The following is a 27876-nucleotide window of genomic DNA, read 5'->3' as shown; positions in this document are numbered from 1 at the left end:
ACCCCAGCCCTCTGAGGTCAAACCCAACCCCCAATGAAATAGACTCCGACACCTCTGCCCTGGATCCATTCAGACAAAGGGCTGTCCCCCACCCACCCACCCACCCCACCCCCACCCCCAGTGGAAGGAAGGGCTGCTGGTCTTTGGGACTGAGGGCGACCTTGAGAACTTCCCTCCCCTCCCCCTTTGCAGGGAGACCCAAAGGGGCGAAGGAGCTGGACGTCTACATCTGCGATTATCGGCTGGACAAGTCGGCCCATCTCTTCTACAAAATCCACCGCAACCGCTATCCGATTTGCACCAAATCCTACGCCTTCGACCACTTCCCCAAACGGCTGGCCCCGAAAAGAGACTTCTCGGTAAGCACAACGGACCCTCTTCGCCGAAGGAGCCCCTCCGGTAGCTCCTCTTTCCCCCAACCCCCCCGCCCCGCGACCACCCTCCTTAAAAATCAGATCGCCCCTCCGCTCAACGACCGCGACGGAGCCCCGAATTTAGGCCGCCGTGAGTTAGGGGCCCCCACCCCACCGTTTTTACGACGTTCCTTGCCACGTTCGTGAATCGAATTGCCTGCTGTCGTTAAATTAGCCCCCTGGTCGTTAAGTGAATCTGGCTCCCCCCCCACCTTGTTGGAAGGTCGCAACAGGTCTCTCTCTCACACACACACACACACACACACACACACAGTCGGACGCTGTGTGGGTCATAAAATCTGAGTCAGTTGCCAAGCGTCCGAATGTGAATCGGGCGAACGCGGGGAGGCTGCCACGGTCGTAAGTGTGAGAAACGGGCACGAGTCAGGTTTTTTTCAATGCTGTCGTAAACGGTGGCTAGCTGTCCTCTATAAATTTCTTCCTTTTTTCATCGGGAACTTTCAACCTTTATCTACGCTGTGGTTGGGGGTTACCGCTTCAGGGTCTGCAACCAGACTTTTGCCTGGCCCCTGCCTCAGTTTCCCCAACCTTTCCCTCCCTGCAATGACCTCTCTTTGATTGATGGGTGTTCTGACTGAGGCTTCCCAAGAGCCTGAAGCCGACTCCTCGTCCTGACAAAAAACCCTTTTATTAATTGCCTGTGAATTCTGCTCATTTACATCCAGCAAAGTCTTTCAAGGGAGGATTTACGGTCACAGACCTTCTCTGGCTTGGAGAGCTGCTAGGCCAAGATCTGCAAAACCTTTGCAAGGAGTCTCGGAGAGTCACGAACCAATGAAGCGAACAAATTCTTTCCTGCAAACTCCACTCCCCTTTTGCTCCTCTTTGATTTCCTCTGGGAGGGGCCATTCATTATCCACCTGTGGCCTTCCTCCCAAGTCGGCCCCTGTTCTTTAGCTCTTCCCTTCGTCCGACAACTCTGGGAACAGGCTCCAGCTGTTCTTCTGCCTCACTGATGCCTGACTCCAAATGCAGCTGATAACTGCCAGACGGCCCTGGCCCCCTCTCTGCCTCCGACACAGAGCCCTCATCCGAGCCTTCCCCAGACTCCAGGACTGGCCCAGGTTCCTACCCAACCCTCCTCAATGTCCGAATCGGCTGCCAACTCCGCCGGCCACAACAATGGGCCTGAGGGCACCCTGGGCATTGACTCTAATTGGCTTTTCTTTTCTTTCTTTCCATTTCAGCCTCATTACGTACCAGACAACTACAAAAGGAACGGAGGCAGGTGAGTCTCCTGGATGGTGGTTGTGAAAACATCTTCCCCGCAGCCCTTCGAAGGTCCCTTCCAATTCTTTGATTCTTCCTTCCTTCCTTCCCTCCCTCCTTTTCTTCTCCATCACGGAAGGTTTTTATGAAGAGACTGGGCAGTCCTTTGTCTGGAATGGGGTAGGGTCTCCTGTTTGAGCGGGGGGGGGGGGGGTTGGACTACAGGACCTCCAAGGCCCCTCCCAGCTCCGTTACTCTGTTATTCCACCCTTTTGTCTCCCTCCCCAGGTCATCTTGGAAGTCCGACCGCTCCAAGTCCCAAAATAAAGACCTCCCTCAGGAGGAGGAACCTCTCGCCCTTCCCGAAGAGGCCATCGCCAACCCCGAGCCCCCTCCTGGAGAGCCCCCAGCCCACCCGGAGGAGCCCGAAAAGGAGGCCCCTTCCCTGGAGAACGTCGAGGTGGATAAAAAGGCCGAGGAGGGCAGCCCTGAGCCCCGGGAGCCCTGCAGCCCCGAAGAACGCCGGCACCTACAGCGAGAGCGGCTGAATCAAATCCTCCTCGCCCTCTTAGAGAGAATCCCAGGGAAAAACGGTGAGTTTCCCTTCCTTCCTTCTTTCCTTTTCCTTCTTTCCTTCCCTTTCTTTCTTTCCTCCCTCCCTCCCTCTGTATCCGTATATTCTTTCCTTCCTTCTTTCCTCCCTCCCTCCCTCTGTATCCATATATTCTTTCCTTCCTTCTTTCCTTTCTTCATTTCTTCCATCACAATCTGTTTGTTCCTCCCTTCCTCTGTATCTATACCTCCCTTCCTCCCTTCTCACCCTCCCTCTCTCCTTTTCCTCTCCCTTACTGTCTCTCCTTCCTTCCTCTATTTCAGTTTCCCTTCCTTCTTCCTCCATTTCCTTCCTCCTTCCTTCCTTTCTTTCTTTCTTTCTTTCTTTCTTTCTTTCTTTCTTTCTTTCTTTCTTTCTTTCTTTCTTCCTCCCTTCCTCCCTTCCTCCCTTCCTTTTCTTCCTTTCTCCCTTCCATCACTCTTTTTTTCTTCCTTTCTCCCTTCCTTCTTTCTATCATCCATCCATCCATCCGTCATCACTCCTTACTCTTTCCCTCTCTCCTTCCCTACCTTCCATCCTCTCCCTTCCCCTTCTCTTCCTTCCTTCCCTGTCTCCTTCCTCCTTCCCTTCCTCTTTCATTTTCCCTCCCTCCCTCCCTTCCTTCCTTCCCCATCACTGGGGGTTTTCAAGAAGAGATTGGACAACCGTTTGTCTGGAATGGGCTAGGGTCTCCTGTTCGAGTGGGGGGGGGTTGGACTAGAAGACCTCCAAGGTCCCTTCCAGCTCTGTTATTCTGTATTCCGGAAGAGTCCCTGCTCTGAAAATGGTCTCAAAAGTGCCAGCTGGTACCTCCAGCCCCCTCTCCTTCCACTCCAATGTGGCCCTTTGTGTATTTCCACCCACAAAACAAACAAACAAACAAACACCAAAACGACTGTTGTGCTGTTCATCCCACCAGCTTACAACCTTAACCTCTCCGCTCTTCTCTCTCCGCTCCCCCCCCCCCCCCCCCCCGTACAGCCATCGACGTCACCTACCTGTTGGAGGAAGGCTCCGGAAGAAAATTGCGACGTCGCACTCTCCTCCTCCCCAACACCAGCTGCAGGAAGTGAACCCGCATCGTGTTTTTCTCTTCTCCCCCACCCCCCACCCTCAACGCACCGCCCGCCCCCTTCTTCACCCCCCCTTGCAGCCAAGGGTGCGGCGTTAAAAGACTTGACAGCCGGGGCTGGGTTTTAGGGACCCTCCGCCATCCTGCGTCTCCCGGCCCTCCTGGAGGAAGCAACGGTGGTCCGGCCGAGCCGAAGGAAACTGACGAAACGGTTCTGTAGCACTTAGTCCCTGCACTTGGGCAGGCAAGACCCCTCCCGCCCACTCACATGTACACCCTACCCACCCACCCATTTCGCAGAGGGAGCGTCCAGCATTCAGCACCGGGGAGGGGAAGCGGGGAGCCAGCCATGCATTCTCGGTTCTCTTAAGGTACTAAGGAAAAAGCCCCTCTCCTCCGGGGAGAGGGACGCTCGCCGTTTTAATTTTAATTTATTATTTTTGTCCCCCTGCCCCCCCATCCCACGGTCCAGAGGGAGGAAAACGAGGCGTCGCCTAGAAAAGTAGGCGGGGGGGGGGGAGCAGGTGTCTGCTGCCCTCCCGGGGGCACCTCGTCTGGCCTGCCCTTTCCTAAATCCAGGAAATTATCCGGGCACCGCTTTTGCCCCAGGGGTCCCCTAAAGCATTTTGCAAATATATATATATGTATTAAAAAAAAAAAAAAAACCTGTCTCTGACAGGCCCCCGGAACAAGACGGGGGAAGAATTTCCCTGCCGGACACATTTTGCACATCCGGGAGGCGTTGCATTCCTATGGATTGCCCCCCCTTTCCCCCCCGGGGGAATCACGGTTGGGTTTTCGGAAGCACTTGGGTTCCACGCCGTGCGTCCCAAGAGAGGACAGGACTTCAGGCAGGGGGGACGCTGCGCTTAATTTTAATTTTAAATTCTTTTTCCCCCCCCCCTCCTCCTGCGGTAAATTTTTGTTAAAAAAAAAAGCAGGTTCCGGGCTCAGAAAAAGGCACCCCCATTTTCTCCCGTCTTTCTCTCTCTCTCGTTTTTTCTTCCTTCCTTCCTTTCTCCCCCTTTTTTTTTTTTTAAAAAATCGCCTTTTCCTCTCCTGCCCCCCTTTTCGTACTCCGCTGTCGTTCTCTCGTTGCGTCCCGCGTAAAGAAAAAAAAAATCGAGAAGGAGGGAGGGTGGGAAAACCCAGAGGAAATTTCCCACGCCCCGATGATACGGGAAGGAAGGGGGGGGAGGGAAATATACCCTTTTCACTACACGAACCGTGGAAACAGTATTTCCGGGCGAGCGTCCGTCGCGATGCTTGTCGAGACGACGTAAGCCGCCGATGACACTACTCTTTGCGGGGGTTTTTTTTCCCTTTTTTTATTTTCTTCTTCCCCGTTTTTTAATTTCGAAAGACAAAACTGTACAGCTTGCCGGCGGCTGCCTCTCAAAGAGGCCGTGTATTTCGCACTCCGCCTCTTCGGCCAGGAACAAAATGAGGAGGGGGGTGTTAAAAAAAATCATCATGGAAGACACCCGCTGGACCACAAAAGAAGGATTTTTTTGGGGGGGGGGTGTTTGTTTTTCTTTCTTCTCTCCTGCCCCCCCTCTGCAAAAACCCAGACTTTTTCACGCGGGGAAAATCCAAACTTTCTGCAAACTTTCTCCGACACACACAAAAATTGGAGGGTTTTTTCTTTTTTTTTTTTACACTGGCTCTTTAACGTGGCTTCCCGCTCTTCGTCGTTCACATATTCTGGTCCTGTTTTTTGGTGTCCTTATAAACAAAATCCTGTTTTTTAAATGTGCCAAGTTGTATATATCTTAACCTTTTCCTTTGTTTTTGTTTTTTTTTTTTCTCTCGTGTGATTGTAAAGCAATATGCTCTCTCTCTCTCTCTCTGTCTCTCTCTCTCTTTCTCTCTCTCTCTCTCTCTCCACGTTCCTTCTGGACGGACCAACGTTTTGTCCAACCACCGTACGTTTTTCTCGTCGACTATCGAATTCTCGTTTTTGATCTTAGTTTTGAAAGCGGAGAAAAAAAACACACACACACACACACAAAAACCCGACAACCACCAAGGCGCCATTCCATTCATAAAAACCTGAGGATTTCAACGGGTTTGATGATGGGGAGGGGAGGGGGGGAAATGGGGAAAGAGAGAGGGGAGGGAGGTTTCTGGAGATCAAATGAGAGCGGGGGGGGGGGGGGAAATAACGACGGCCCTTCGCGGCGCAAAAGAAAAAAAAATATTTTATTACAAAAGGAAAAAAAAAAACCACAACAAAAGACGAAAGGAGAAGAAGAAAAAAATAACCGTTTGGGATATTTTCTTACTTGTAGAGAAGCAATTTATGTATAGCATAACTCAAGAGTATGTGATACTCAACGTTTCTGTTGTGCGGGCCGAACCCCAAAATCGCATGTTTTAAAAAATAAGGGGAGTTTTTTGGGTGGGTGAGTGGGGGTCGAGAAACAATAATTTGGGGCGTTTTTTTTTTTTTTTTTGGAGTTGCGCCGAGTTTAAAAATGTGAGCGAGCGCGGATATTTTTAATTTTTTGTTTTTGTTTTGTTTTGTTCTCGAAATGGTGTCAAACACTAAAGAGAGAGAGAGAGAGGTTTAAAAGCAAAAGTCCTTTTTAAAGAGAAAATAATAATAATGTTTGATGTTGCTGACGACGGAGCAGAGAAGAAGAATAATAATGTTGATTTTTTTAAGAAAATTTTTTAAGAAAATTTCAAGCCTTCCCTGGGCAACGTGAGATGTGAGACACTAAAAAAACTTTGCCGTTTTTTTTTTTAAAAAAGAAAAGAGAAATCTTTCTCTCTTTTTTTGTCGAAAAGAGTAAGCCAATCACTAAAAATGCAAAGCCGATGATTTTTTAAGACAATCAAATTCTAGGAAAAGCGCGGAAGAATTTGTGTTGGCTTCCCCCCCCCCACCTTTTCCTTTAAAAAAAAAAAGATTTATTTTTATTTTTGGCTTTGTTTTCTTAAAAAAAAAAAACTTGGTTGTAGGAGAATCACTGATTTTTTTAAGGAGGAAAATAAAATAAAATCGGGGGGGAAAAAACAGCCGGAAGGGTGGCAGGAGGGAAGGAAAAAAGTTATTTTGTATGAAAACTTTTTTTTTTAAAAAAAGGAAGACCAGACCCCTTGTTTTCAAACAAACAAATAAAAAAACCAACCCCGATCGGCTGATAAAAAAGAACGAAGCCCAGCGAAAAATTAAAAAGAGAGGAAAAAAAAACGATGAATGAAAGAAAGAAAGAAAAAACGAAAAGCACTACATTCGTGGCAAAGTGGAGATAACAAAAGTCTTCTCGAGGCTGCATGGGACAAAAATGGGCCTTGTGGTGACCGAGAAGAATTGCTGCTAATATATTTCCTTTTTACAAAAGCATATCTAAATAGACCATTGTTTGATGTTAATCTTTGTAAATTATGTATTACCAATTTTAACATTGGATGTAATTGCATAAAAAACAAAAAAAACCCGAGCCTGCATCTCAAAATATTGAGAGATTCTAGTATTAAATGGAAAAAAAATCCCATGTTTTCTTATTTTACCGTTTCAGGGTGTTGTTTTTTTCTCAGCATTGGCAAAACTCTCTTTCCTTCCCCCTCCCTTTTCATTTTTAGCTGCCCTTTGACCTCACTTGGGGGCGGGCGAGGGTATTCCTTGGAGCGCTGCCGTTAATTACGGGCGGTCCTCGCCCTTACGGCCGCAATAGAGGTGGCGAAGCAAGAAATGGGTGCCACTTTTGCCCCGAGGTAGGATTTCTTGCCCAGCGTTGTTAAGTGAGGAATGTGGTCGTTAACCAAGTCTGGCTTCCCCATCGGGAGGTCGCAAGAGGGGACCCCGGCACCATCGTAAATACGAGTCAGTTACCAAGTGTCTTTTGATCACGTGGCCAGGGGGAGGCGATAACAGTCATAAGTGTGAAAAATTGTCCTTTTTTTCAGCACTGATGTCACTAAACGGAAGTGCTGTAAGTTGAGGACAAACTGCAAATCGGAAATCAAATTCTCCCAGGGTTGGTTTTGGAAGCCGGGACCGAAAGTAACAAATATTGGGAGAAATTGGGATATTTTGGTGGTTTGGGGAGAGGAATTGCGGATTGGCAGATTAGGTGGCCCCGGCTAGTGGTTAGAGCTGTCAATCAGAGGGAAAACCCGCTTCCTTTCACTGGGTGAACTGTTGCATCTTTTGCAATTTTGGCCTTTTGAACAGGGATGCGTCTTGCAGATACGGCGAATGTGGGGATTGTGCGCCTGCCCCCCCACACACACACACTGTTGCACAACCTTGAAGATCGAAGCTGTGATTTAAATTTAATTAAGGTTATCCTAAATCTTAAGGGACGACGGGTGATTGAGCCTGGGAGTTGGGGAAAGGTGGCGTTGAACTCGACAGCTGGGGGGAATTCTGGGAGTTGGAGTCCACACAACGGTTGCTAAGGTTGCAAAAAGACACAACCACAAGTAGTCTTCGACCTTAAGCCCACAATTTGGTCATAAGTCGGGATAGTTGTAAAATATGCCAGCTGGGGAATTCTGAGAGTTGACATCCACCTATATTAAAGTACTGGGGAATTCTGGGTACTGAAGTCCATCTTAAAGCAGGCTGGCTGGGGGAGTCTGGAAGCTGAAGTCCACCCATCTTAAAAGATGCCAACTTGGGGATTCTGGGAGTTAAACCCCATCCATCTTAAAGCGTGGCGGGTGGGGGATTCTGGGAACTGAAGTCCACCCATCTTCAAGCACATTGACTGGAGGGTTCTGGGAGTTGAAGTCCATCTTAAAGCAGGCTGACTGGGGGATTCTGGGAAATGGACCCCGCCCATCTTCAAGCAAGCCAGCTGGGGAATTCTGGGAGTCAAAATCCTTCCAAGGGACCAAAATTTGAGACTTAAAAACTTCTACATTATTTTTTAAAAGGTGTTGTTTTCACCTTGCACCACCAGAGGGAGCCGAGGATACATCTCTCGAGATCACAATCTGAATTCAGACTTAATTTCTCAAAAAAACATCCCAACGGGGGAAAACGACAAATTAATTCAAAATTCTCCCAATGGGCCACCGCTGCTTCCTAAGCAACAGAGTGTGAATTGGCTCACCAATAGATTGTCTGAACAATATTTTTATTTCCCTCTCCAGTGTACAAGTGGCCTTCCAGAAAACAATCAGAGGGCTGATTCTAGAAGGAATGAATCAACAGAGCATGTGGTGGCACAAAATAATAATAATAATAAAATATTAAGCTCCTTAGGGACTTCTCTTCCGGTTAAACCCTTGCAATACAAGACAAGTCCTCGATTTAACGACCACAATCGAGCCTGAAAATTTCCGTGGCCGAGGGAAGACATCCGTTTCCATGAGTTTCGCCCCATTTTACGTCCTTTCTTCCTACTGCCCTTCGGAAGTCACACGGTTGTTAAGCGAATCAGCCTCCCTCCGTTGCCAAGAGGTCGCAAAAGGGGACTCCCGGGACACTGCAGCCGTCATAAACACGAGTCCGTTACCAAGCATCCGAATTTTGATCGGGCTGCAACGGACGTAGGTATGAAAAAAAGATGGTAAGTCGCGATTTTTTAGTGCCGTTGTAACTGCCAATGGCCACTAAGTGAGGACTACCTAGACGCATTGTGTTTTGTTTTTTGAGGGTCAGGAGAATTTTAAAATAATAATCAGATGAGAATTATCCATTGGCTTCCAATGGATACTTCTCATCTGATTATTCTGATTATTATTATTATTATTATCCATAATAATATTATGATTAATAAATATGAAAGGACATTTCCCTCCGGCTTTAGAAGCAGCAGAGGTCGGACCAACCGAAAAGATTAAATCATAAATGTATATCTTATCTGTCTATCTATATATATATATGTATATATCCATTTCTTTATATGTACACAGATCTATGCAATATACACATTACGAGGAAACGCTGTCGTTCGGGAGGCTGTGCGGCGGACAAGAGTGGCGAACAAATCACAATCAGACATTTCCAGACTCACAGCTCCCCCCACACGCAACACTCCAGGTTTCCTGGAATAACCCATCATCCCCGGCCAGCTTCCGACGGGGGAGGATGGGCCAGTTCAAAAGTCCCCAGATTTCGAGAAAGCAGAGCTCGGAAATTCAGACGTCGGTGTGAAAGGAGTGGTGCGCTAGGAAGCTTGCTCCATGATCCTTTAAGTCGTTTGCCTTTAGGGGTGTGTATTTTTTTAAAAAAAATCAGTTTGGGGGCAGGGGGTCAGTTCGATCCTCCATCCTTGGGGTCCCCTTCTTCCTTCCTTCCGCCTGGATGGCTGGCTTGGACCGCCATTCACATGATCAGGGAGGTGTAACCCACGGGGACGAGGCCTAGCTGGTCTCCGGAGAGGCATTTCAGCCAATCTTCATCTACCGTCTCCATCACTTGGAGGATGTCCCCTTTGCAAAAGGTCAGGTGTCCAGCGGCCTCACCGGCATGGTCACAGAGTGCCCGCACAGCTCTGGAGAAGAGAAGAGAACAGAAAAAAAGAAAGAGAAGAGAAAAGAAAAGAAGGGAAGGGGAGAAGAGAAAAGAAAAGAAAAGAGGAGAGACGAGAGAAGAGAAAAGAAGAGAAGAGACGAGGAAAGAAGAGAAAAGAGACGAGAGGAGAGGAGAGATGAGAAGAGAGGAGAAGAGACGGGAGGGGAGAGGAGAAGAGAAGAAAGGAGAGAGGAGAAAAGAAAAGAAGAGAGGAAAAGAGAAGAGAGGAGAGAAGAGAGGAGAAGAGAAAAGAGGAGAGAAGAGAAAAGAGAGGAGAAGAAAAGGAGAGAAGAGAAAAGAGGAGAAGAGAGGCAAGAAGAGAGAAGAGAAAAGAAGAGGAGAAGAGAAGAGACGGTTGGGACGGAGGGAGGGACTGGCCCAAAGTCACCCAGCAGCTTTCGTGATGAAATGGAACTAGAATTCACTGTCTCCTGGCGATGGGCCCATTCACCCAACTAGCTTTCATGCCTAAGGCAGGACTAGAATTCAGAATGAATCTCAGATGGGAGAAAATAACGTAAGGGTGTGCTTCGAGAAAGGGCCTGGCAGACTGGCTGGCACTCCGGCCTCTGGAGTTTTTATTCCGAATCAGCTAAGCCCTGTCCCACAGATGTGTCCCAACCAAGGAGCCAACTTACTTGTAGGAATGTAATGGGCCTGGGGGATTCTGTTCCCCTCCTGCCTCCTCCCAGGATTTCTGGGTCGGTGCCCCCTTCCTCGCGAGGACCAGCGTGTTAACGGCGGGGCAAAGCCATCTCGAGGGGCGCCTGATGGAGACGGGGACATGGAAGGAAGGAGGCTTGTTATTAATTGCTAATATTACTTATTAATTCCTTTCAGAAATTGCCCCACGAATCAAATTTCAAAATTCTCCCATTTGGACAGAGAAAGTTTCTAGTCCTTAGCGAGGCCACCTCCAGACAGGGCAGCCAATCCCATTTCACTTTTCAAAGCCAAACTCCTTTTTGCCAGCCCACGCTTCACACATTACGCCTCAGAGCTTAAGGTAAAGATTCCCCTCGCACATATGTGCTAGCCGTTCCCGACTCTAGGGGGCGGTGCTCATCTCCGTTTCAAAGCTGAAGAGCCAGCACTGTCCGAAGACGTCTCCGTGGTCATGTGGCTGGCGTGACTCAATGCCGAAGGCGCACGGAACGCTGTTCCCTTCCCACCAAAGGTGTTTCCTGTTTTTCTACTCGCATTTCTTAATGTGCTTTCGAACTGCTAGGTGGGCAGAAGCTGGGACAAGTCACGGGAGCTCACTCTGTTATGCGACGCTTGGGATTCGAACCGCCCAACTGCTGACCTTTCTCATCGACAAGCTCAGCATCTTAGCCACTGGGCCACCGTGTCCTCGGAGCTTATCTGGGTGCAAATGTAGGGTGCTCTTTTTGCCCGGCAGCACCAGCAGAGCTGGCGGCAGATTCGGACAGTGAGGAGGGTTGGGGAGGAACATCGGCCAGTCCTGGAGTCTGGGGAAGGCTCAGACGAGGGCTCTGGATCGGAGGCAGAGAGGGGGCTGAGGCCGTCTGGCAATTCTCAGCTGCCTTCGGAGCTAGACAGCAGTGAGGCAGAGGAACAGCTGGAGCCTGTTGCCAGGGGCGCATGCGCAGAGCGGCCAGAGGAAGGGAACAGCTAAAGAATAGGGGTTGACTTGGGGAGTAAAGCCACAGGTGGGCAGTGAATGGCCCCTCCCGTAGGCCATAAAAGAGGAGCGAAAGGGGAAGGGGCTTTTGCAGGAAACAATTTGTTCGCTCGTTTGAGGAGTGTGAAGATCTGTCCCTGAATCTCAGAGACTCTGTGCCAAATTTTTCCTTGCACAGCACCAAATTGGGAAAATATTTCCATGGCAGCTTTCCAAGCTAGATAAGGTCTGTGGTCATAAATACGCCTTTGAAAGACTGTTTGCCAGGCCTTGGCTGAAGGTGAAAGGAGAGGAATTCACCTGCGTGTAATAAAAGGGGTTTTGTCGGGACCAGGACTCTCTGCCTCGTGCCTTTTGGGGGAAACCTAGCTCAGAACAGGCCCTCCCACCATTCAACCTACCTTGAATCCACCTCATTTAAAGTCCCGGGAGAATTGGCTCCAAACAGCCATCCCAGCCACCTTTCGTTCCCATTTCCCGCCTCCGATTTCTCCTCGCCTTCCAGATAGACTTCTCCTGCCTCAGGGATATCCATTGCTGCTTTGGGAAGGCTCACTGCCGCGGAGCCGTCCTCCTTGCAGTCCAGTGAGGGTTTTTCGAACTCCGAGTCCTTTTTCTCAATTTTGGGGCGTTCTTCGGCGTTGGCAACGGTGTCTCCGGCTACAGCCCGGCACTCCTTCACCGCCACCCACAGCTTGGTCCACTTGCTCGGCGGCAAGGGGGCTGGGGTCTCCTCTCGGGCCCAGGCTGGGCTTCCGTTCCCACGCAGGGCTCTGGCCAGCCGCTCTTTCCACCCCAGAAGTCTCTGGGGGAGAAGCCATTCCTGGAAGGGGCTGGATGGAGCCAAGAATCCATCTTCCCAAGCGGCAAAAGAAAGCGGAGATTTGGAGAAATCCGGCGGGGTCAAACGGGGGCTCTCCCAACGACCGGCCCCGGGTTCAGGAGACGGGGTGCTTCGCTGGACCGTCGGGCGGACGCTGACGGGGAGGTGGCGGTGCTCGAACAGCAAGTCCAGTTGGAAGGTGAGGACGGAGAGGGGTTGCAGGAGGAGAAGCAGTTCTTCGGCCCAGCGGTGGCAGAACCGCTGGCTGAGGAGGAGGAAGGCAGTGGGCAAGTAGAGGGAGGAGATCAGCTCTGTGTTTGGGGTGGGGGAATAAAAATAGCAAAAAAACCTGATCAGAAACGCGAGCGGAGAAGAAGAGCATCTTAAATGAGGTCATGAGACAGTTTGGGGCAGGGAGAAGGAAAAGGAGAGAAAAGAGCAAACAGGTGTTTGAGTTGGAGTCAAGGTGCTAGTCCACTGTGTCTCAACCTTGGGAAGGGAGGAAGGAAGGAAGGAAGGAAAGGAAGGAAGGAAGGATGGATGGATGGATGTATAATAGAATATTAGAGCTAGAAGGGACTTTTGGAGGTCTTTTAATACAACAGGAAGGAAGGAAGGAAGGAAGGAAGGAAGGAAGGAAGGAAGGAAGAAGGAAGGAAGGAAATTTAGAAAGAAAGAAGAAATGAAAGAGAAAAAAGATAGAAAAAGGGAAATTTAGAGAAGGAAGGAAGGAAGGATAATAGAATATTAGAGCTGGAAGGGACCTTGGAGGTCTTCTAATACAACAGGAAGGAAGGAAGGAAGAAGGAAGGAAGGAAGGAAGGAAGGAAGGAAGGAAGGAAGGAAGGAAGGAAAATAAATTTAGAGAAAGAAAGAGGAAATGAAGGAAAGAAAAAAGAAAGGAAAGAAAAAAGAGGAAAAGGAAGGGCGGAAGGATGGAAGGAAGGAAGAATAAAAGAGTTGGAAGGGACCTTGGAGGTCTTCTAGTCCAACCTCTGCTCAAATAGGAGACCCTATCCCATTACAGACAAATGCTTGTCCAATCTCTTCTTGAAAACTCCCAGTGATGGAGAAGGAAGGAAGGAAGGAAGGAAGGAAGGAAGGAAGGAAGGAAGGAAGGAAGGAAGGAAGGAAGGAAGGAAGGAGAAGAAGAAGAATAGCAGAATAACCAAGTTGGAAGGAAGCAAGAGGCCCTACCTATACCATTCCAGACAAATGCCAATCCAGTCTCTTCTTAAAAATCTCCTTGAAGGCCATGTTCAACTAAGCACCCCCCTTTCTGGAAAAGACGCACCCCCACCCCCAATCTGACCTACCTGAGTTCCTTTGCAGCTGTGCGAACCATTCCTCCACTTGCTTCAAACTAAGGAAGAGACATGAGAGGGGAACATTGAACAATTGGGGACCAGAATTCCCATCCCCATTCCCGTTCAGCGCATCGTGCCTGATTTTCGCTCGATTTTGTTTGAGCGAAACAGATCTCTTCACACTTCCAGTTTTGTGCAAATACAATTCTAGCTGCCGTTAACACATGTCTAATTAAACATGCATTCCCTTTTACAATAGATTTCAGGAACCGTATCGCTTTTGAGGAGAGGCCGCCTGTCAGGCCTGCAGTCATATTCCTTTCTGGATCTTTGGCCTGCCGCACACACTCTTATTTTACTATGCTGTTTCATTAGAATTGGGAGAGGGAATAGTAAGGAGTAGAATGTGATGTTGTCAAAATAAAATTCCTTTCTAGCATTCAAGGTCATCCTTTGTCTTTGCACCTCTGCACCTGACTGGAACTGGATGGATGGAAGCTGCCAGCATGGCGGTGGGAGATTGGACCATGGGATGGACTTGTGGGTGTGGGGGCAAGATCTTGAACTTTCAACTGGGTGGGAAAAACCGGGAATGCTTTCAGATTCGGGTTTTCCCAGATGTGCCAACCTGGCTCTCTTAATAAATTGGAACTTTGAGCAATACTTTGCCTCGGACTCTGATTTAATTTTGGATGTTGTTTGGAACGCTGACAATAGATTTGGGGCAAAATCCCTCCCTTTTTATTTTAACACGCAAGAGGGATTTTTTTTTTCCAAATTGGCAGCCGGTGACAGCTTCAGAAACGAAACTCTCTTCTTTCTAAAAAAAATAATAATAATCTTTCCCCTCTGCTCTATTCTCCCGTCTTGAACCCCGACTCACTTCAGAAGTCCCAGGATAAAAGCATGGAAACGCTGGTGGTTACTCCGGAGTGGGGCCAGCCGTGACACCCGCCAGTATAACGCGGTAAAGGATCTGGTGTGAGGACCTAGGGAGGAAAACCGGATCATATAATTTTCGCAACGCCTTCATTAAAAGGTCATGGTTCCCCTCGAACACACGTGCCAGTCATTTCCGACTCTAGGGGGCGATGCTCATCTCCGTTTCAAAGCTGAAGAGCCAGCGCTGTCCGAAGATGTCTCCGTGGTCATGTGGCCGGCATGACTCAACGCCGAAGGCGCACAAAACACTGTTCCCTTCCCACCAAAGGTGGCTCCTATTTTTCTACTCGTATTTTTACGTGCTTTCGAACTGCTAGGTTGGCAGAAGCTGCGACAAGAAACGGGAGCTCTCTCCGTTATGCGGCGCTAGGGATTCGAACCGCCGAACTGCCGACCTTTCTGATCAACAAGCTCAGCGTCTTCGTCCCTGAGCCACCACGTCCCTCATTAGCTTAGAGTGGGCTTTTACAGGAAACATTTTGCTCGTCCATTCGTTTCAGGAGTGTGAAGATCTGTCCCTGAATCTGAGAGACTCTGTGCCCAGAGTCTTTCCTTGCATTTGGGAAATATTGACATGGCAGCTTTCCAAGCTAGATAAGGTCTGTGGTCATAAATACTCCTGTTTCTCTAACCTCCCCATCGGCCCCTACCTGGCCTAGCCGAAGCTTCGATGACACTCCACGGAGAACTTGGCCGGTGTCCCGTGATGACGTCCTTCTGAAAGGGCTTCAGGCCGTCACCCACCAGGGCGTGCAAGGCGGGGCAGAGGTTATTGAGGATTAGATAGCCCACTTCGGGGGTGAGCTGGCTGTCCCCCAGCTGCGCCTGCGCAGGAGAGAAAGGACCATCCCAGCAGGAGAAAAGCTAATATAACTCACCCTCCCTTTGCTAATTATCCCAATTAGCATATCTTAATTAACACACACTTCCTGCCCGGCCAGCTTTTTAACCAAGGAGGGAAATAATCCTAATTTTGGCTTCCGGCCAAGCAGAACCGCGAGCTGCGAAATGCTGTGGTGTAATACGCACAAATCAGAAGTCTCCAAATTTTGCGCCCCAATCAGATTCCGCCTTCAGTTGCGCGTACCGGGAGTCCTTTGACTCACAACAGCCCATTTAGCGACGGTTCGAATTTACAGCGGCACGGGAAACGAGTGACTTAGGGGTGTTTTTCACACGACCGTCGCAGCTTTGCAAGCGGCTCATATTTATGACGGCCGCAGCATCGTGTGTGTGTGTGTGTGTGACGCGATCGCCGTTTGCGACGAGCGAAAGTCAACGGGGGAAGGCAGATTTGCTTAACGGCCGCATGACTCACCTAACTCCCCCCCCCCCCCCGCCCGCAGGGATCCACTTAACAACGGTGGGCAGGAAGCTCGTAAAATTTGGCCCCCCAAAGGATGACTTAGCTGTCTCGCTTAACAGCAGAAAATGTTGGGCTCAGCTGCGGCCGTAAGTCGAGGACCGCCTGCAATTGTGGAGCTGAATCGCACCACCCCGAGAATGGCATTTATATGGCTTGGCCTACTTCACAGGGTGGTTGTGCGGGAAACGGGGAGGGGAAAAGGCCGACGCGCCGAACTGACCTTTTGGACGAGGTTCCTGGCAGTGCTGAAATGAGCCACAATTTTGTCCACGGAAGCACTGACGGCCACCAGCAGCGCTAGAAGGAAAGGGGGGGAGGAAGGTGTTGGGGGGAAAGAGTCCCAGTTCCGGGGGAGTCCTGGGCCCCCAAATTATGGGAGCATTCTGGGAAGCTAACCCATCGGAGGTATTTTGCTTCAAATATTGTTGCTCACAGATGCACCTTTTCCCCATTTAAAGGTTACCTGAACAAGACTTTTATTAACATAACATTCTTTCTTTCCTTCCTTCTTTTTCTTTCTTTCTTTCTCTCTCTCTCTCCCCCTCTATCCATCTCTCTCTCCCTCTATCTTTGTCTCTCTACCCATCATGTCTTCCTTCCTACCTACCTTCTTTCCTTCCATCCTCCATATCTGTCTGTCTGTCTGTCTGTCTGTCTGTGTCTGTCTGTCTCTCTCTCTCTCTCTCTCTCTCTCTCTCTCTCTATCATCTATCTATCTATCTATCTATCTATCCATCTACCTATCTACTTACCTACCCACCTATCACCTTCTTTCCTTTTCTTTCTACCTACCTACCTACCTACGTATCATCTCCTTTCCTTCCTTCGTTCCCTACCTACCTATGTATCTACCTGTGTATCTATCTACCTATGTATGTATATCTATCTATCTATCTATCTATCTATCTATCTATCTATCTATCTATCTATCTACCTATCTATTTATCTATCACTACTTACCTACCTACCTACCTACTCACCTATCATCTTCCCTCTTCCTTCCCTCCCTCCCTCCCTCCTTCCTTCCTTCCTTTTCTTTCTATCTACCAACCGACTGACGTACATATCATCTCCTTTCCTTCCTTCCTTCCCTACCTACCTACGTATCTACCTGTGTATCTATCTACCTGTGTGTCTGTCTGTCTATCTATCTATCTATCTATCTATCTATCTATCTATCTATCTATCTATCTATCTATCACTACCTACCTACCTACCTACTTACCTACCCACCTATCATTGTCCGCCTTCCCTCCCGCCTTCCTTCCTTCCTTCCTTCCTTCCTTCCTTCCTTCCTTCCTTCCTTCCTTCCTTTCTTCGCTTTCTATCTATCTATCCATCCATCCATCTTCTCTTTCCTTCCTTCCAATCTACCGACCTATCTACTATCTTACCTTTTTTCTGTTGTCGAAGCTGTGTAGAGACGGCGTCTCCTGCCCTCGCTGGACATCCTTGGAGTGAGACCCCAGCGAAGGACTGAGAATGCCGAACTAGTAAAACAAAAGAGAAAAAGAGAGAGAGAGAAAAGGGGGGAACGTAAGTATTAACCTGCCTTCATAGGCTGAACTTGCTCCCCTGTGGGCATAATTTATGAATTATTTCATTATTTAACCTCCTCCCCTCCCTCCCCTGCTTTTTCTTCATCCCAGGATGTGGGTTTCCCCCCACTTCTCTTCCTGGTGTTTGTTTAAAACTTTGCCCATAGAAAAAGCTACTGTTGGGTTAGATTTGAGATGCATCTGCTAATCTCGGGCAGGAGTCTCCAAACTTGGGAACTTTAAGACTTGTGGACCAACTCCCATAATTCCCCAGCCAGCCAGGAAGTTTGGAGACCCCTGATCTAGGGTGATCTGGGTGAACTCCAGGTGACTAGCCAAAAAATGTCCGTTTGCAATGCAAGGCCAGACTGATTTTTTTTTTAAATCAAAAGTTTTCCCAAGCTTGGCAACTTAAAGACATGTGGACTCCAACTCCCAGAATTCTATGCTGGCCGGGGGGGGGGATTCTGGGAGTTGAAGTCCACACATCTTCAAGTTGTGGGAAAACGCTGATTTAAATATTGCACTACGGGAAGAAACTCCAAAGGCTGATGAGTTCACCTTGGTGAGTTTTTCCGACGTCAATTTATTAAATCAGGCAAGGTTATTTCTCGCTGAGACCACCTCCCCCCTTTTGCGCTAAGCTTCCTCTGCTTTTCGGGTCCTTCTTTCCTCCTCCCCCCCTCAAAAAGACAGGACCGATCGCAAAGCGCCATCAAGGAAGAGGGGGAGTGGCTTACGTTGGCGAGGGGCTCCCGACTCCTTGGCGCTCATAGCTTTCCCCCAGGGACCCTTTCCACCCTGCTTTCCCAGGGGGTCTCGGGCTCCAAATGACAGCTCGGGCACCTGGTGGGTGGGGAAAGCTAAGACGGGGAAGGATTTGCTGGAGGGGAAGAAAGGAGAGAACAGGACAGCCAGATCAGGGCTGCTGAGGAAGGGGAGCAGGCTTCGAGCTGGTGGGGAATATGCCCCGATGGGCGAGAGACGGACGGGGAGGTCTGGAGACACTGCGTCGAAAAGCGGTCCCTGCCGGGCTGCCAATAAGCAAACGTCTTCGCACGAGAGAGTCTTCAGCCTTGGGCAAAAGGCCGCCACGGACGGGTCAAGGGGCAGCTGAGCCGCGTTCTCCAAGCTGGGAGTGTGGGGAAGGGGAGAAGAGGGTCCAGCAGCCTGCCCCCTTGTTGGGGGGAAAGGGACGAGGAGACCCCGCGGCCGAGGGAGGATCTGGTGAGCTGCAGGCGGCGGGAACGAAGGACGAGAAACGCAGAAGACGCCGAGTCAGAGTCCCGAAAAATATCAGCCGGGGGTGTGTGTGTTAGACAACAACCAGACGGATGGAGAGTTTTGGGGTGGCAGAAAGAAATATTGGGGATCCAGTAGGAGAACATGAGGATGGCGCAGAAAGAAATAAAAAGGGAGGGGGAATAGAAGCAGGAAAGGGGTCCGAAAGCAGGGTGCAGGTTGCAGAGACAGGAGAGAGGGAAGGAAGAGAGAATATGACGAGAAAAAAAACCATTAATTCTGGACACCACAATAAAACAGACATATCATTGGGTGGGGGGGGGGAGGCACAGCACACCCACCCACAAAGCCAGTACCTCCACCCTCCCTATTTGGAAGCCTGGAATTTGGACTCCAATCCAGGGGTGAAGTCCACTTACCTTTGCTAACGGTTCGGTAGCAATGTGGGCTCACCCGCCACCTCCATGCATGCGCAGGATCTCCTGCGCATGCGCAGAGCATCAGAAACGGACGTGATGACGTCCGGGCGGGCGGATGGAGCCTGCTACCAAGCGCCTGCAAAGGTAAGCGAACAGCGAGGGCGGAGGAGAGGTAATCTATACTGCCCCACGATTTAGATTAGCTAGATCAAAATCGTGCGTCGCAGCTGATCGTCTGATCGTTTATTTCGCTACCTGTTCGGGCGAACCAGTAGCATTTTTGCTAGCGGTTCGGGCGAACCAGTCCAACCGGCCCTGCTATATAATCTCCTTCATCCTCAGCTGGGTGACAGCTTCCTTGTTACTCTCTGCAGCTCAAAGCCTACAAGGTAGAAACTGAGAGGGGGGGAGGGAAGGATCCCTGCAGGAATATAGAGGTTAAAAACAGCCCCCTCCCATGCAAAAACAGGGGGCTGCACTCTGCTTTCCCCCCCACTCCCTGCATCGTCACACCGCACTAGGGATTCCCCGAGAGCCAAGCCACAATTAAACCCTGATTGTAAGCCTCACTTACCCTCCTTCCTTTCTGCCGACGAAGGAAGCTAAATTCAGATTACCTTTTTTTTTTTTTGAGTGGAGGGTGATCTCTCGTCCCTTCGGCCAACCCCCTCCCTCCACCGTGGCTCTTTAAATAAAAGCAGGAAGCGAGTTTGCCAACATTCCCGATTGTTTGCTCCGAAAGGTGAAGGTGGAAGCGTGCAGAACGAAAAAGAAAGTGGTTCCGGGAGAAGCAACGAAAAATTGAATCGACTCGCAGGGAGGATGGGAGGAGCGTTCAGGAAAGAAAAGGAAAAACAAAACAAGGAAGCGAAAACCCAGCCAAAAATCCTCAGCAAACTTCCTGTTTTTTAATTATATTATTAATTATAATTATGGTCTTACTATTATAATTGCAAAGTGGTTAACCAGGCTGGATGGGGACATTTTGATCCTGCCTATCTAAGCCTTCGTAGTGTTATAATTATTGCCTTATTATGGATTAAAGATAAAGGTTCCCTTTGCACACATGTGCTAGCTGTTCCCGACTCTAGGGGGCGCTGCTCCTCTCCGTTTCAAAGCCGAAGAGCCAGCGCTGTCCGGAGACGTCTCCGTGATCATGTGACCAGCATGACTCAATGCCGAAGGCGCACGGAACGCTCTTCCCTTCCCACCAAAGGTGGTCCCTATTTTTCCTCTTGCATTTTTTACCTGCTTTCGAACGGTTAGGTTGGCAGAAGCCGGGACGAGTCACGGGAGCTCACTCCGTTATGCGGCGGTAGGGATTCGAACTGCTGAACTGCCGAACTTCCTGAATGACAAGCTCAGCGTCTTCGCCACTGAGCCACCGCGTCCCTACTATTGATTTTATTATTTACTTATTATTGATCCCTACTCTCATTGATTAGTGTTAATAAAATAAGATGAGATTAGATAGGATTAATGTTTAGGGACTAGAAACCTTATTATCCTTATCGCTGATGTTAAATGGCTGTGTGCTGATGTGAGAAAGGGAAAATTTGCTCCGCTTCTTGTATCCTAAGCCTCCTACAGTGCAAGGATGCCTTTCAGATGGTCGTTCAAATCTCCTTCTGTTTACAGGGAGTCCTCGACCTACGACAGTTTACTTAGTGACCGAAGTTACAACGGCACTAAAAAAAAGCGGCTTATGATTATTTTTCACACTTATGACTGTTGCAAGTAAAGTCCGCGGGGAAGCCCGATTTACTGAACCAGCGTGTGACTGATTTAAGGACTGCAGGGATTCCCTTCAACAACTGTGGCAAGGAAGGTTGTAAAATGGAGCAAAACTCCTTTAACAGTGGTCTCGTTTTGCAATGGAAAGTTTGGTCTACCTGCCTAGAGCTGTGTCTATTGAGGTCAGAATCCTCGCTTATCATCATCCTCGTTTAAGGACCCCATAACCCCTTGCGGGGTGTAATCTAGGCAACTGAATGGAGCTAGCAGAGTGTTTTACTGGCCCGTTGCCTTTCTTGTTGCCAATGAGGAGTTTTGTTCAGCAGAATTATTCTCATCGTGCCCAGATAGAGAAATATCTGCATCTACCTAGGATCGAACTCACAACCACCTGATCCTAATCATTTCATCTATTGAGCAATGGTCCGTCAATCAAGAAAATGAGCAGCATCTTACCCTTAGGGACCTCCCTGTCCGCCGCCTCTGCCTTCCTGCAGATGTCAGGATCCCACCTCTCCTGAGGTTGAGTCTCCAAGGGTCTCCCAAGCTGTTTCGGCTTGACTCCTATATCTTCTCCATCATCAGAACCTCCTTCCACAATCGGCTGTAGCCCCGGACGGGACCTCTTCATCCGGGGCGGGATTTCCTTCGCGCCCCACAAGTGTCCATTGGCCCCCGGTTCCGAGTCGCTCGTCTCTTGCCCGGCGCGACCATCGGGAACTCCTTGACCAGGATGCCCCCGGTGATGGCTTGGGTTGCCCGCCTTGGTGGCCAGTTGGCTGCTCTGCTTCCGATGACGGAGGTCCTTGAAGGTGATGACCCCACGTTGGACACCGAGGGGAGGAGAAGGCTCCTTGGGCGGACAAGTGGGCGGCTTGGTGGTCTCCTGTCCGACTCCCCAGGAGAGTTCGTGAGACGGAGGCATCTCTGTGTCGGGAGAAAAGACGATCAGCCAATCACTTTGGTCCTTCTTGGTGTGGAGAACGGGCGGCGCGGATGCCATCTTCTTCCTCTTCTGAGCCAACTCATGGAAGGAGGTGATGACCCTCTTAGATGTTTCTCCTTGCGGTTCGCCGCGGTGGAACGGGTGCTCCACAGTTTCAGGAGGGACCACTTCTGGAGCGGGCTTCCCCCCTTCGCTTCTTCTCAATCCCTGAAGACCCCTCTTGGTCCGAGGGGGGATCGGAGGAGGCACACCTCCAAAACGAGACCTCGCCGGCGTGGCTCGGTTGGAGTTGATGTCCACTTGGACCAAGGAGACGCTTTTGGACTTGACCTCGCAGGCTGGGAGAGCGTTGCAGTTAGAATCTACTTCCGGCCTACGAGGGGGCACCACCGGCACTGCGGGAGGTGCTCTGCAGGGGCGGACAGGGGGCGGAACAAGAGGAGGAACTTTGATGGACCCAACCTGAGATGATCCAACTAGGACTTCCGGACAAGGAGGTGAGCTGTCAGAGGAAGATTCTGGTGAGCTGCTGCTGTACAAACTGTCTGGACTATCCCAGATATGGACCTTAGGATGTCCAACCAGGGGGACATTAAGGTTGGGACCTCTCTCTTGGGGGTGGACCGGAATGTTTTGCGTGTCCTCCAAGGGGACGATATTCGGTTGGCTTTCTGGACTCCGGGCCTCTTCAGCCGGGAAGGGCTTGCAGTAGACCGAGATGGGAGACTCGTCGAAGCTGAGATCCGAGCAGCTGCTGATGGATGAAGAAGTTGGGTCTGAAGGAGATGCCTCCTCCTCCTCCTCTTCTTCTTCCTCCACTTCTTCTTCATGGTTGACAGTTGGGCAGTTGGCCAAGGAAGATGGAGACTGGAGGCCCTGCTTGACCTCAGATGATATCGGGTGAGTCTCACAACACCGGCAAGTCAACAGTGGGTTGTTGGAGTTGGCGTCCACCAGGCTGGGGATCAGGTGACCCCCATGTTCCTCGCATTCGTGGCAGCCTACTTGCTCCTTGGAGGGCCCCAAGGTGTTGGCGTCCTCCTCCTGAAGTTCTGGGCGCCTGGAGAGGTGGAGGCCCAAGGAGATGTGTTGCAGGTGGACGTGGTTTAAGTTGCAGATCAAGCTTTTTTTGGGAGACTGCATGGCTCCCGGGCAGGTGGAGAGAGGAAGAGGCAAGTGGAAGGCAAGAGCCCGTCTGTTGTCTCTGAAAAGGAAGATCGGAAAAGACAAAGGTAGGAAAACAAGATGGGGAGAATGGATATCACTGCTTGGTCTACTTCCCCTCTCGCTATCTCAACCTCAACAACTTTAAGGTAGGTGGACTTCAAGTCTCAGGATGCTATCCCTCCCTCCCTCCCTCCCTCCCTTCCTTCCTTTTTCATCTGTTTATCTATTCTTTCCTTCCTTCTATCCTTCCTCAAATCTCCATCTGCATGTATCTACCATCCTGCCTTTCATCTCCATCTGTATCTGTTCCTTCCAACTCATCTCCACCAGTATCTATCTCTGTTCCTTCGTTCTGCCTTTCCTTCCCAGTTCCTCTCCTTTTCTTTCCTTCCTTCCCAATTCCCCTCTTCTTCCTTCCTTCCTTCTTTCCTTCTCAGTTCCTCTCCTTTCCTTCCTTACCAATTCCTCTCTCCTTCCTTCCTTCCCAGTTCCACTTCTTTTATTTCCTACCTTCCCAATTCCCTTCTTCTTCCTTCCCTCCTTCCTTCCTTTCTTCCTTCTTCCCTTCTCAGTTCCTCTCCTTTCCTTCCTTCCCAATTCCAATCTTCTTCCTTCCTTCCTTCCTTCCTTCCTTCCTTCCTTCCTTCCTTCCTTCCCAGTTCCTCTCCTTTTCTTTCCTTCCTTCCCAATTCCTCTCCTTCCTTCCTTCTCATTTCCACTCCTTTTCTTTCCTTCCTTCCCAATTCCCCTCTTCTTCCTTCCTTCCTTCCCAATTCCCCTCTTCTTCCTTCCTTCCTTCCTTCCTTCCTTCCTTCCTTCCTTCCTTCCTTCCTTCCTTCCCAGTTCCTCTCCGTTTCTTTCCTTCCTTCCCAATTCCCCTCTTCTTCCTTCCTTCCTTCTTCCCTTCTCAGTTCCTCTCCTTTCCTTCCTTCCCAATTCCTCTCTTCTTCCTTCCTTCCTTCCTTCCCTCCCTCCCTCCCATGAGCTCATTCCATGTGTCGGGCAGAGCCAGCGCACTAAGCTGTTCCTCTTCTATTATTCATCAGCCTGATATATATATATATTCATATTCCAAGCTATTTCCACACGGCTCGTTCACCGTTTCCTTTCCAAAGCTCTATTTCCCCCATCCCCCCAATGCATCACAAACACCAGTTCGATAACGGCCTGCAGAAGCATTATATACAAAGTCCCCTTCGGAGAGCCTCGAGCGCCCGTCTCCCTTCCCCAGGTAGACTGCTCTTGGCTGGGGAGGCTCTGCTTCCTCGCCCAAAGCTAACGGATCAACGACAAAAGGGATTTACAAGCACGCTAAGACGAAGCCTGCTTTGTCTGTTTCAAGTGCGCAGATGGGGGGAACCGTCTGTCGCTTGCCGTGTCTTCTTTAACCTTCACCAATTCAAGGAGAGAAATCGGGGTTCTCTTGACAACGAGGATGTCGGGTGGCAGGCCCCTCCCCTCTCCAGCCCCCCCCCAGCTCCCTCCCTGTCTACAGATATCTAGCTCTCTTCCCTTCCCTTCTTCTCCCCTTCCCTTCCTTCCCCTTTCCTTTCTTTTTCTATCCTTTCCTTCCCTTCCCTCCTTCCCTCCTATCTCTGTTTATCTATTTCTCTCTCTCTTTCTACATCCTTCTATCTATCTCTCCCTATCTCTTCTCTTCCATTCCCTTCCCTTCTCTTTCCTTCCTTCCCTCCCTCCCTCCCTCCCTTCCTATCTCTGTCTCTGTCTCTGTCTCTCTGTCTATATCTATCTATCTATCTATCTATCTATCTATCTATCTATCTATCTATCTATCTATCTAATCATCTCCATTACATCTTCCTTCCTTCCTTCCTTCCTTCCTTCCTTTTCCATCCATCCATCCATCATCCATCCATCCATCCATCCATCCATCCATCTCAAAACCAACAATCTAGAAGGGGAAAACATTATCTGCAAATATTCCCAAAACCCTTTGCACACTAAAAATAATAATAATAACAATAATAATAATTTTGAGATCCATTCTCGCTCCGGTCTGATTTTTGGCCACATTGGATAGTAGCTACTTTTCAAATCTGCTTCCTTTGCAAACAGGGAGGGGGGGGAAAAACCTCTGCTGTTGTTTTCCTTCCGTTTCTATATTTCTGCCCTGAAGGTATTCCACAAAGGTATAAACCAATTTCCCTTTTTATTTGGGGGTTTGGCTAAACGCTTCCCTCCCCCCCCCCGAGGTTCCAGCAAAATCACCATAAATGGTTAGAAAACCATACTTTCAAGGACCTTCTTGGAAAATTATATATATATATATATATATATACCATATATATTTCCTATATTTACAAAATCCAGGTTTTGGATCACCTGCAATGGCTGGGAATTGCATTTTCACCACCTTTGTGGTTGACAGAGCAGAAAGGAAGATAAAATAACATTTTCAACCCTAAACAGACCAGAATATTAGAATCAAGTCCGAATCATGGACCCGGTTGTATGAATACGGCTTCGCTTGTCTCCACCCCCCCCCCCTCTTTTAAATTTTAATTCCACCCCTTAGAAAGGCCCTCTGCACAAGCTCAGAGGACCCTCCTTCTTTGGATTTGATGCCACGGTACTAAATATTTGATGGGTAGTTTTTTTTCTCTCTCTCTCAAATCTCAGTTCCTCGCTGTAATATTGGGGTTTAGCTCTGCTTTTAGCCTGGCAAGGGGGCTGCTGAGCACATGGGGGAGGGAGGAAAACTAGCAGAGGGGGGCATTCGAACCCAGATCTGGGCCTGTGACCACTAGGCTGCCCAGCTCAAAAAGCAGGAAAGACACCCCCCCCACCACCACCATGGGAAGGAAACAACAGCCAGAAGTGACCGGCTCAAATAATTTTAACCAGATCTGGGGGTGGGGGGGTTGGTGGTTGGTTTTCTGCAGGCAGACACTGCAGAGAGATGACATTGCAGGCAGACTTCCAACCGGTAAAGAAGGGCGACCCCTCCCTTCCCCGCTCTTCCTCCTGCCCCCTCCCCCCAAATAAAACAGATGGAATAGAAGATCTGGGACACTGTTTCCTGATTTTTGGGGTTGCCCCTTGGAAAAGGGGTGGGGGGGGGAAGGAAAAAGTGGGGTGGGGGGGAGAGCAGGGGAAGGTCTTTGGGGTGTGTCCAGAGTTCGAATGGCGACAGCTTCCTCAAACACCACCCCCTCCCCCCCCAGTTTCCTCATCTTTGCAAACAAGCGTTGGATGGAGAAGGCGGCAGGGAGGGAAGCAGTGCAGAGGTGCACACATCTGGGGCAAGGATGCACATTTTTAAAAAAAGAATAAGGAAGCAGGTGGGACATACCTGAAGGATGCTAAGGGAGGGGGGAGGGGGGGAGCTGGTTTATTTCTTGGTCCTGTCACTCATCCATCTCTCCATCACTTGGTGCATTTCCAAACACAAAGCCAGACTGGTTTTTTGGGGTGAGTGGGAGGTGAGGAGGGGGCTGCTGCTGCTGCTGTTGGGTATCGGCTTCAAGGACACTCACCTGCCTCCGTCTGTCTGGCTGCCCGCCTGTCCTTCCCTGATCTCTGCTGCAGGGCTTGGTCCAACCCAGCCCTGCCCAGCTGTGCCAGCTCTCCCCCGGCTGAGCTCACCCCAGCAAAGCAGGGAGGAGGAGGAGGAGCCAAAGACCGCTCCCATTGCAATTTCTCTTCCCCCCCCCCCCCGTCACTTATTTAACGCTTGCCGTGCTGGACTAAATTGGTGTCTCCAGGAGAAAGATGCCAAAGGGAACTCCCGGAGGTCATCCAGCTCAACCTCCTGTCAGAATGGAGCCGAAGTTTCACACACACACACACACACACACATGGAGGGAGACAGACAGACAGACAGACAGATAGATATGAAAATAGATTAGATAGATAGATAGATAGATAGATAGATAGATAGATAGATAGATAGATAGGTAGATAGATAGATAAAAATAGGTTAGATAGATAGATAGATAGATGAAAATAGGTTAGATAGATAGATAGATATGATAGATAGATAGATAGATATGAAAATAGATATGAAAATAGATTATATAGATGATAGATAGATAGATAGATAGATGATAGATAGATAGATAGATAGATAGATAGATAGATAGATAGATAGATAGATGATAGATAGATAGAGGTAGTAGATGAAAATAGGTTAGATAGATAGAGATAGATAGAGATGAAAATAGATTAGATAGATAGATGATAAATAAATAGATAGATAGATGAAAATAGATTAGATAGATAGATAGAGATAGATAGAGATGAAAATAGATTAGATGCTACTTTCAAACACACACATCCATACACACATTGCAATGTGCAATTTATCCATCCCTCTCCGCCCCTGTGAGTAAGAATTCCAGGTGTCTTCCAAAGACCCACACATCTTTTAAAAATAAATATAGCCCCACAGGGGTGAACAACTTCTTCATTTGCAGGCAGATACTTTGGAGAGATGTAAACCAATGTCGGATTCAGAACTCTGCCTAGCAGGGAATCCAGCTCTTAATTGAAAGGTGACAAGTTTCTAGCCCTCACGATGGCACAGTGGCGCTTGTTTTGAATGTTGAACATTTCTGCCCAAAGGTGAACCTAAGGTATGATCAGTTCTTCACGCAACTCCTAAAACTAAGAATAAAAAGAACCCGATTAAACGAATGAGTGGAAAATATGCTTCAGCCCGTTTATATTATGGTTAATCTTCGATTCGATTCAGTCTGGGATATTATTATTATACGATTGTATCACAGCGGCCAGTTGTTTCGCCGGATTTGGCATTGATTGCTAGTCGGGCCCCACCCAGGGGCCTAGGACGTCGTAACGTATTTTCATAATATACGTGCAGATCCAAGCAGTGCAGCTTTTTGCATTTGACTGATGGTGATTTTGTCAAGTTTTAACTGTTTTAAATGTAATTCCAGTGCTTTGGGAATAGCACCCAGTGTGCCGATTACCACTGGAATTACC

The 27876-nt window shown here is 49.1% G+C and overlaps 2 protein-coding genes across 4 annotated transcripts in view; one reads left to right on the top strand and one right to left on the bottom strand.

Moving 5' to 3' along the window:
• The window catches only part of ASH1L (ASH1 like histone lysine methyltransferase), a 59009-nt gene extending 52194 nt beyond the window's left edge, over positions 1 to 6815 (top strand). The window contains exons 25-28 of one of the 2 annotated variants that reach the window (XM_081968127.1): positions 193 to 359; positions 1622 to 1662; positions 1932 to 2236; positions 3217 to 6815. In XM_081968127.1, the coding sequence (XP_081824253.1) occupies positions 193 to 359; positions 1622 to 1662; positions 1932 to 2236; positions 3217 to 3308 (605 nt within the window). In that variant the 3' untranslated portion in view covers positions 3309 to 6815. The remainder of the gene's footprint in view (positions 1 to 192; positions 360 to 1621; positions 1663 to 1931; positions 2237 to 3216) is intronic. The other variant, XM_081968126.1, reaches the window with a different exon arrangement.
• Positions 6816 to 9500: 2685 nt separating this feature from the next.
• On the bottom strand, positions 9501 to 26486 carry RUSC1 (RUN and SH3 domain containing 1). Of its 2 annotated transcripts, XM_081968131.1 has the most exons (11): positions 26409 to 26486; positions 21255 to 22948; positions 18144 to 18635; positions 17260 to 17355; positions 16086 to 16162; positions 15150 to 15324; positions 14441 to 14546; positions 13567 to 13613; positions 11829 to 12561; positions 10421 to 10549; positions 9501 to 9762 (listed from the first exon to the last, which is right to left on the bottom strand). In XM_081968131.1, exons 2-11 carry the CDS (start codon positions 22885 to 22887, stop codon positions 9594 to 9596), a joined length of 3657 nt encoding a protein of 1218 aa, XP_081824257.1. In that variant the 5' UTR covers positions 22888 to 22948; positions 26409 to 26486; the 3' UTR covers positions 9501 to 9593. The 2 variants fall into 2 exon arrangements, with proteins under 2 accessions (XP_081824257.1, XP_081824258.1); XM_081968132.1 differs by lacking the exon at positions 18144 to 18635.
• Between the last annotated feature and the right edge of the window lie 1390 nt (positions 26487 to 27876).

Source organism: Natrix helvetica, assembly GCF_964273705.1.
Source record: "Natrix helvetica genome assembly, chromosome: 16".
Classification (NCBI taxonomy): Eukaryota; Metazoa; Chordata; class Lepidosauria; order Squamata; family Natricidae; genus Natrix; species Natrix helvetica.
The sequence above is the reverse complement of the archived record's forward strand: the minus strand, read 5'-3'. Positions and strand labels throughout refer to the sequence as shown.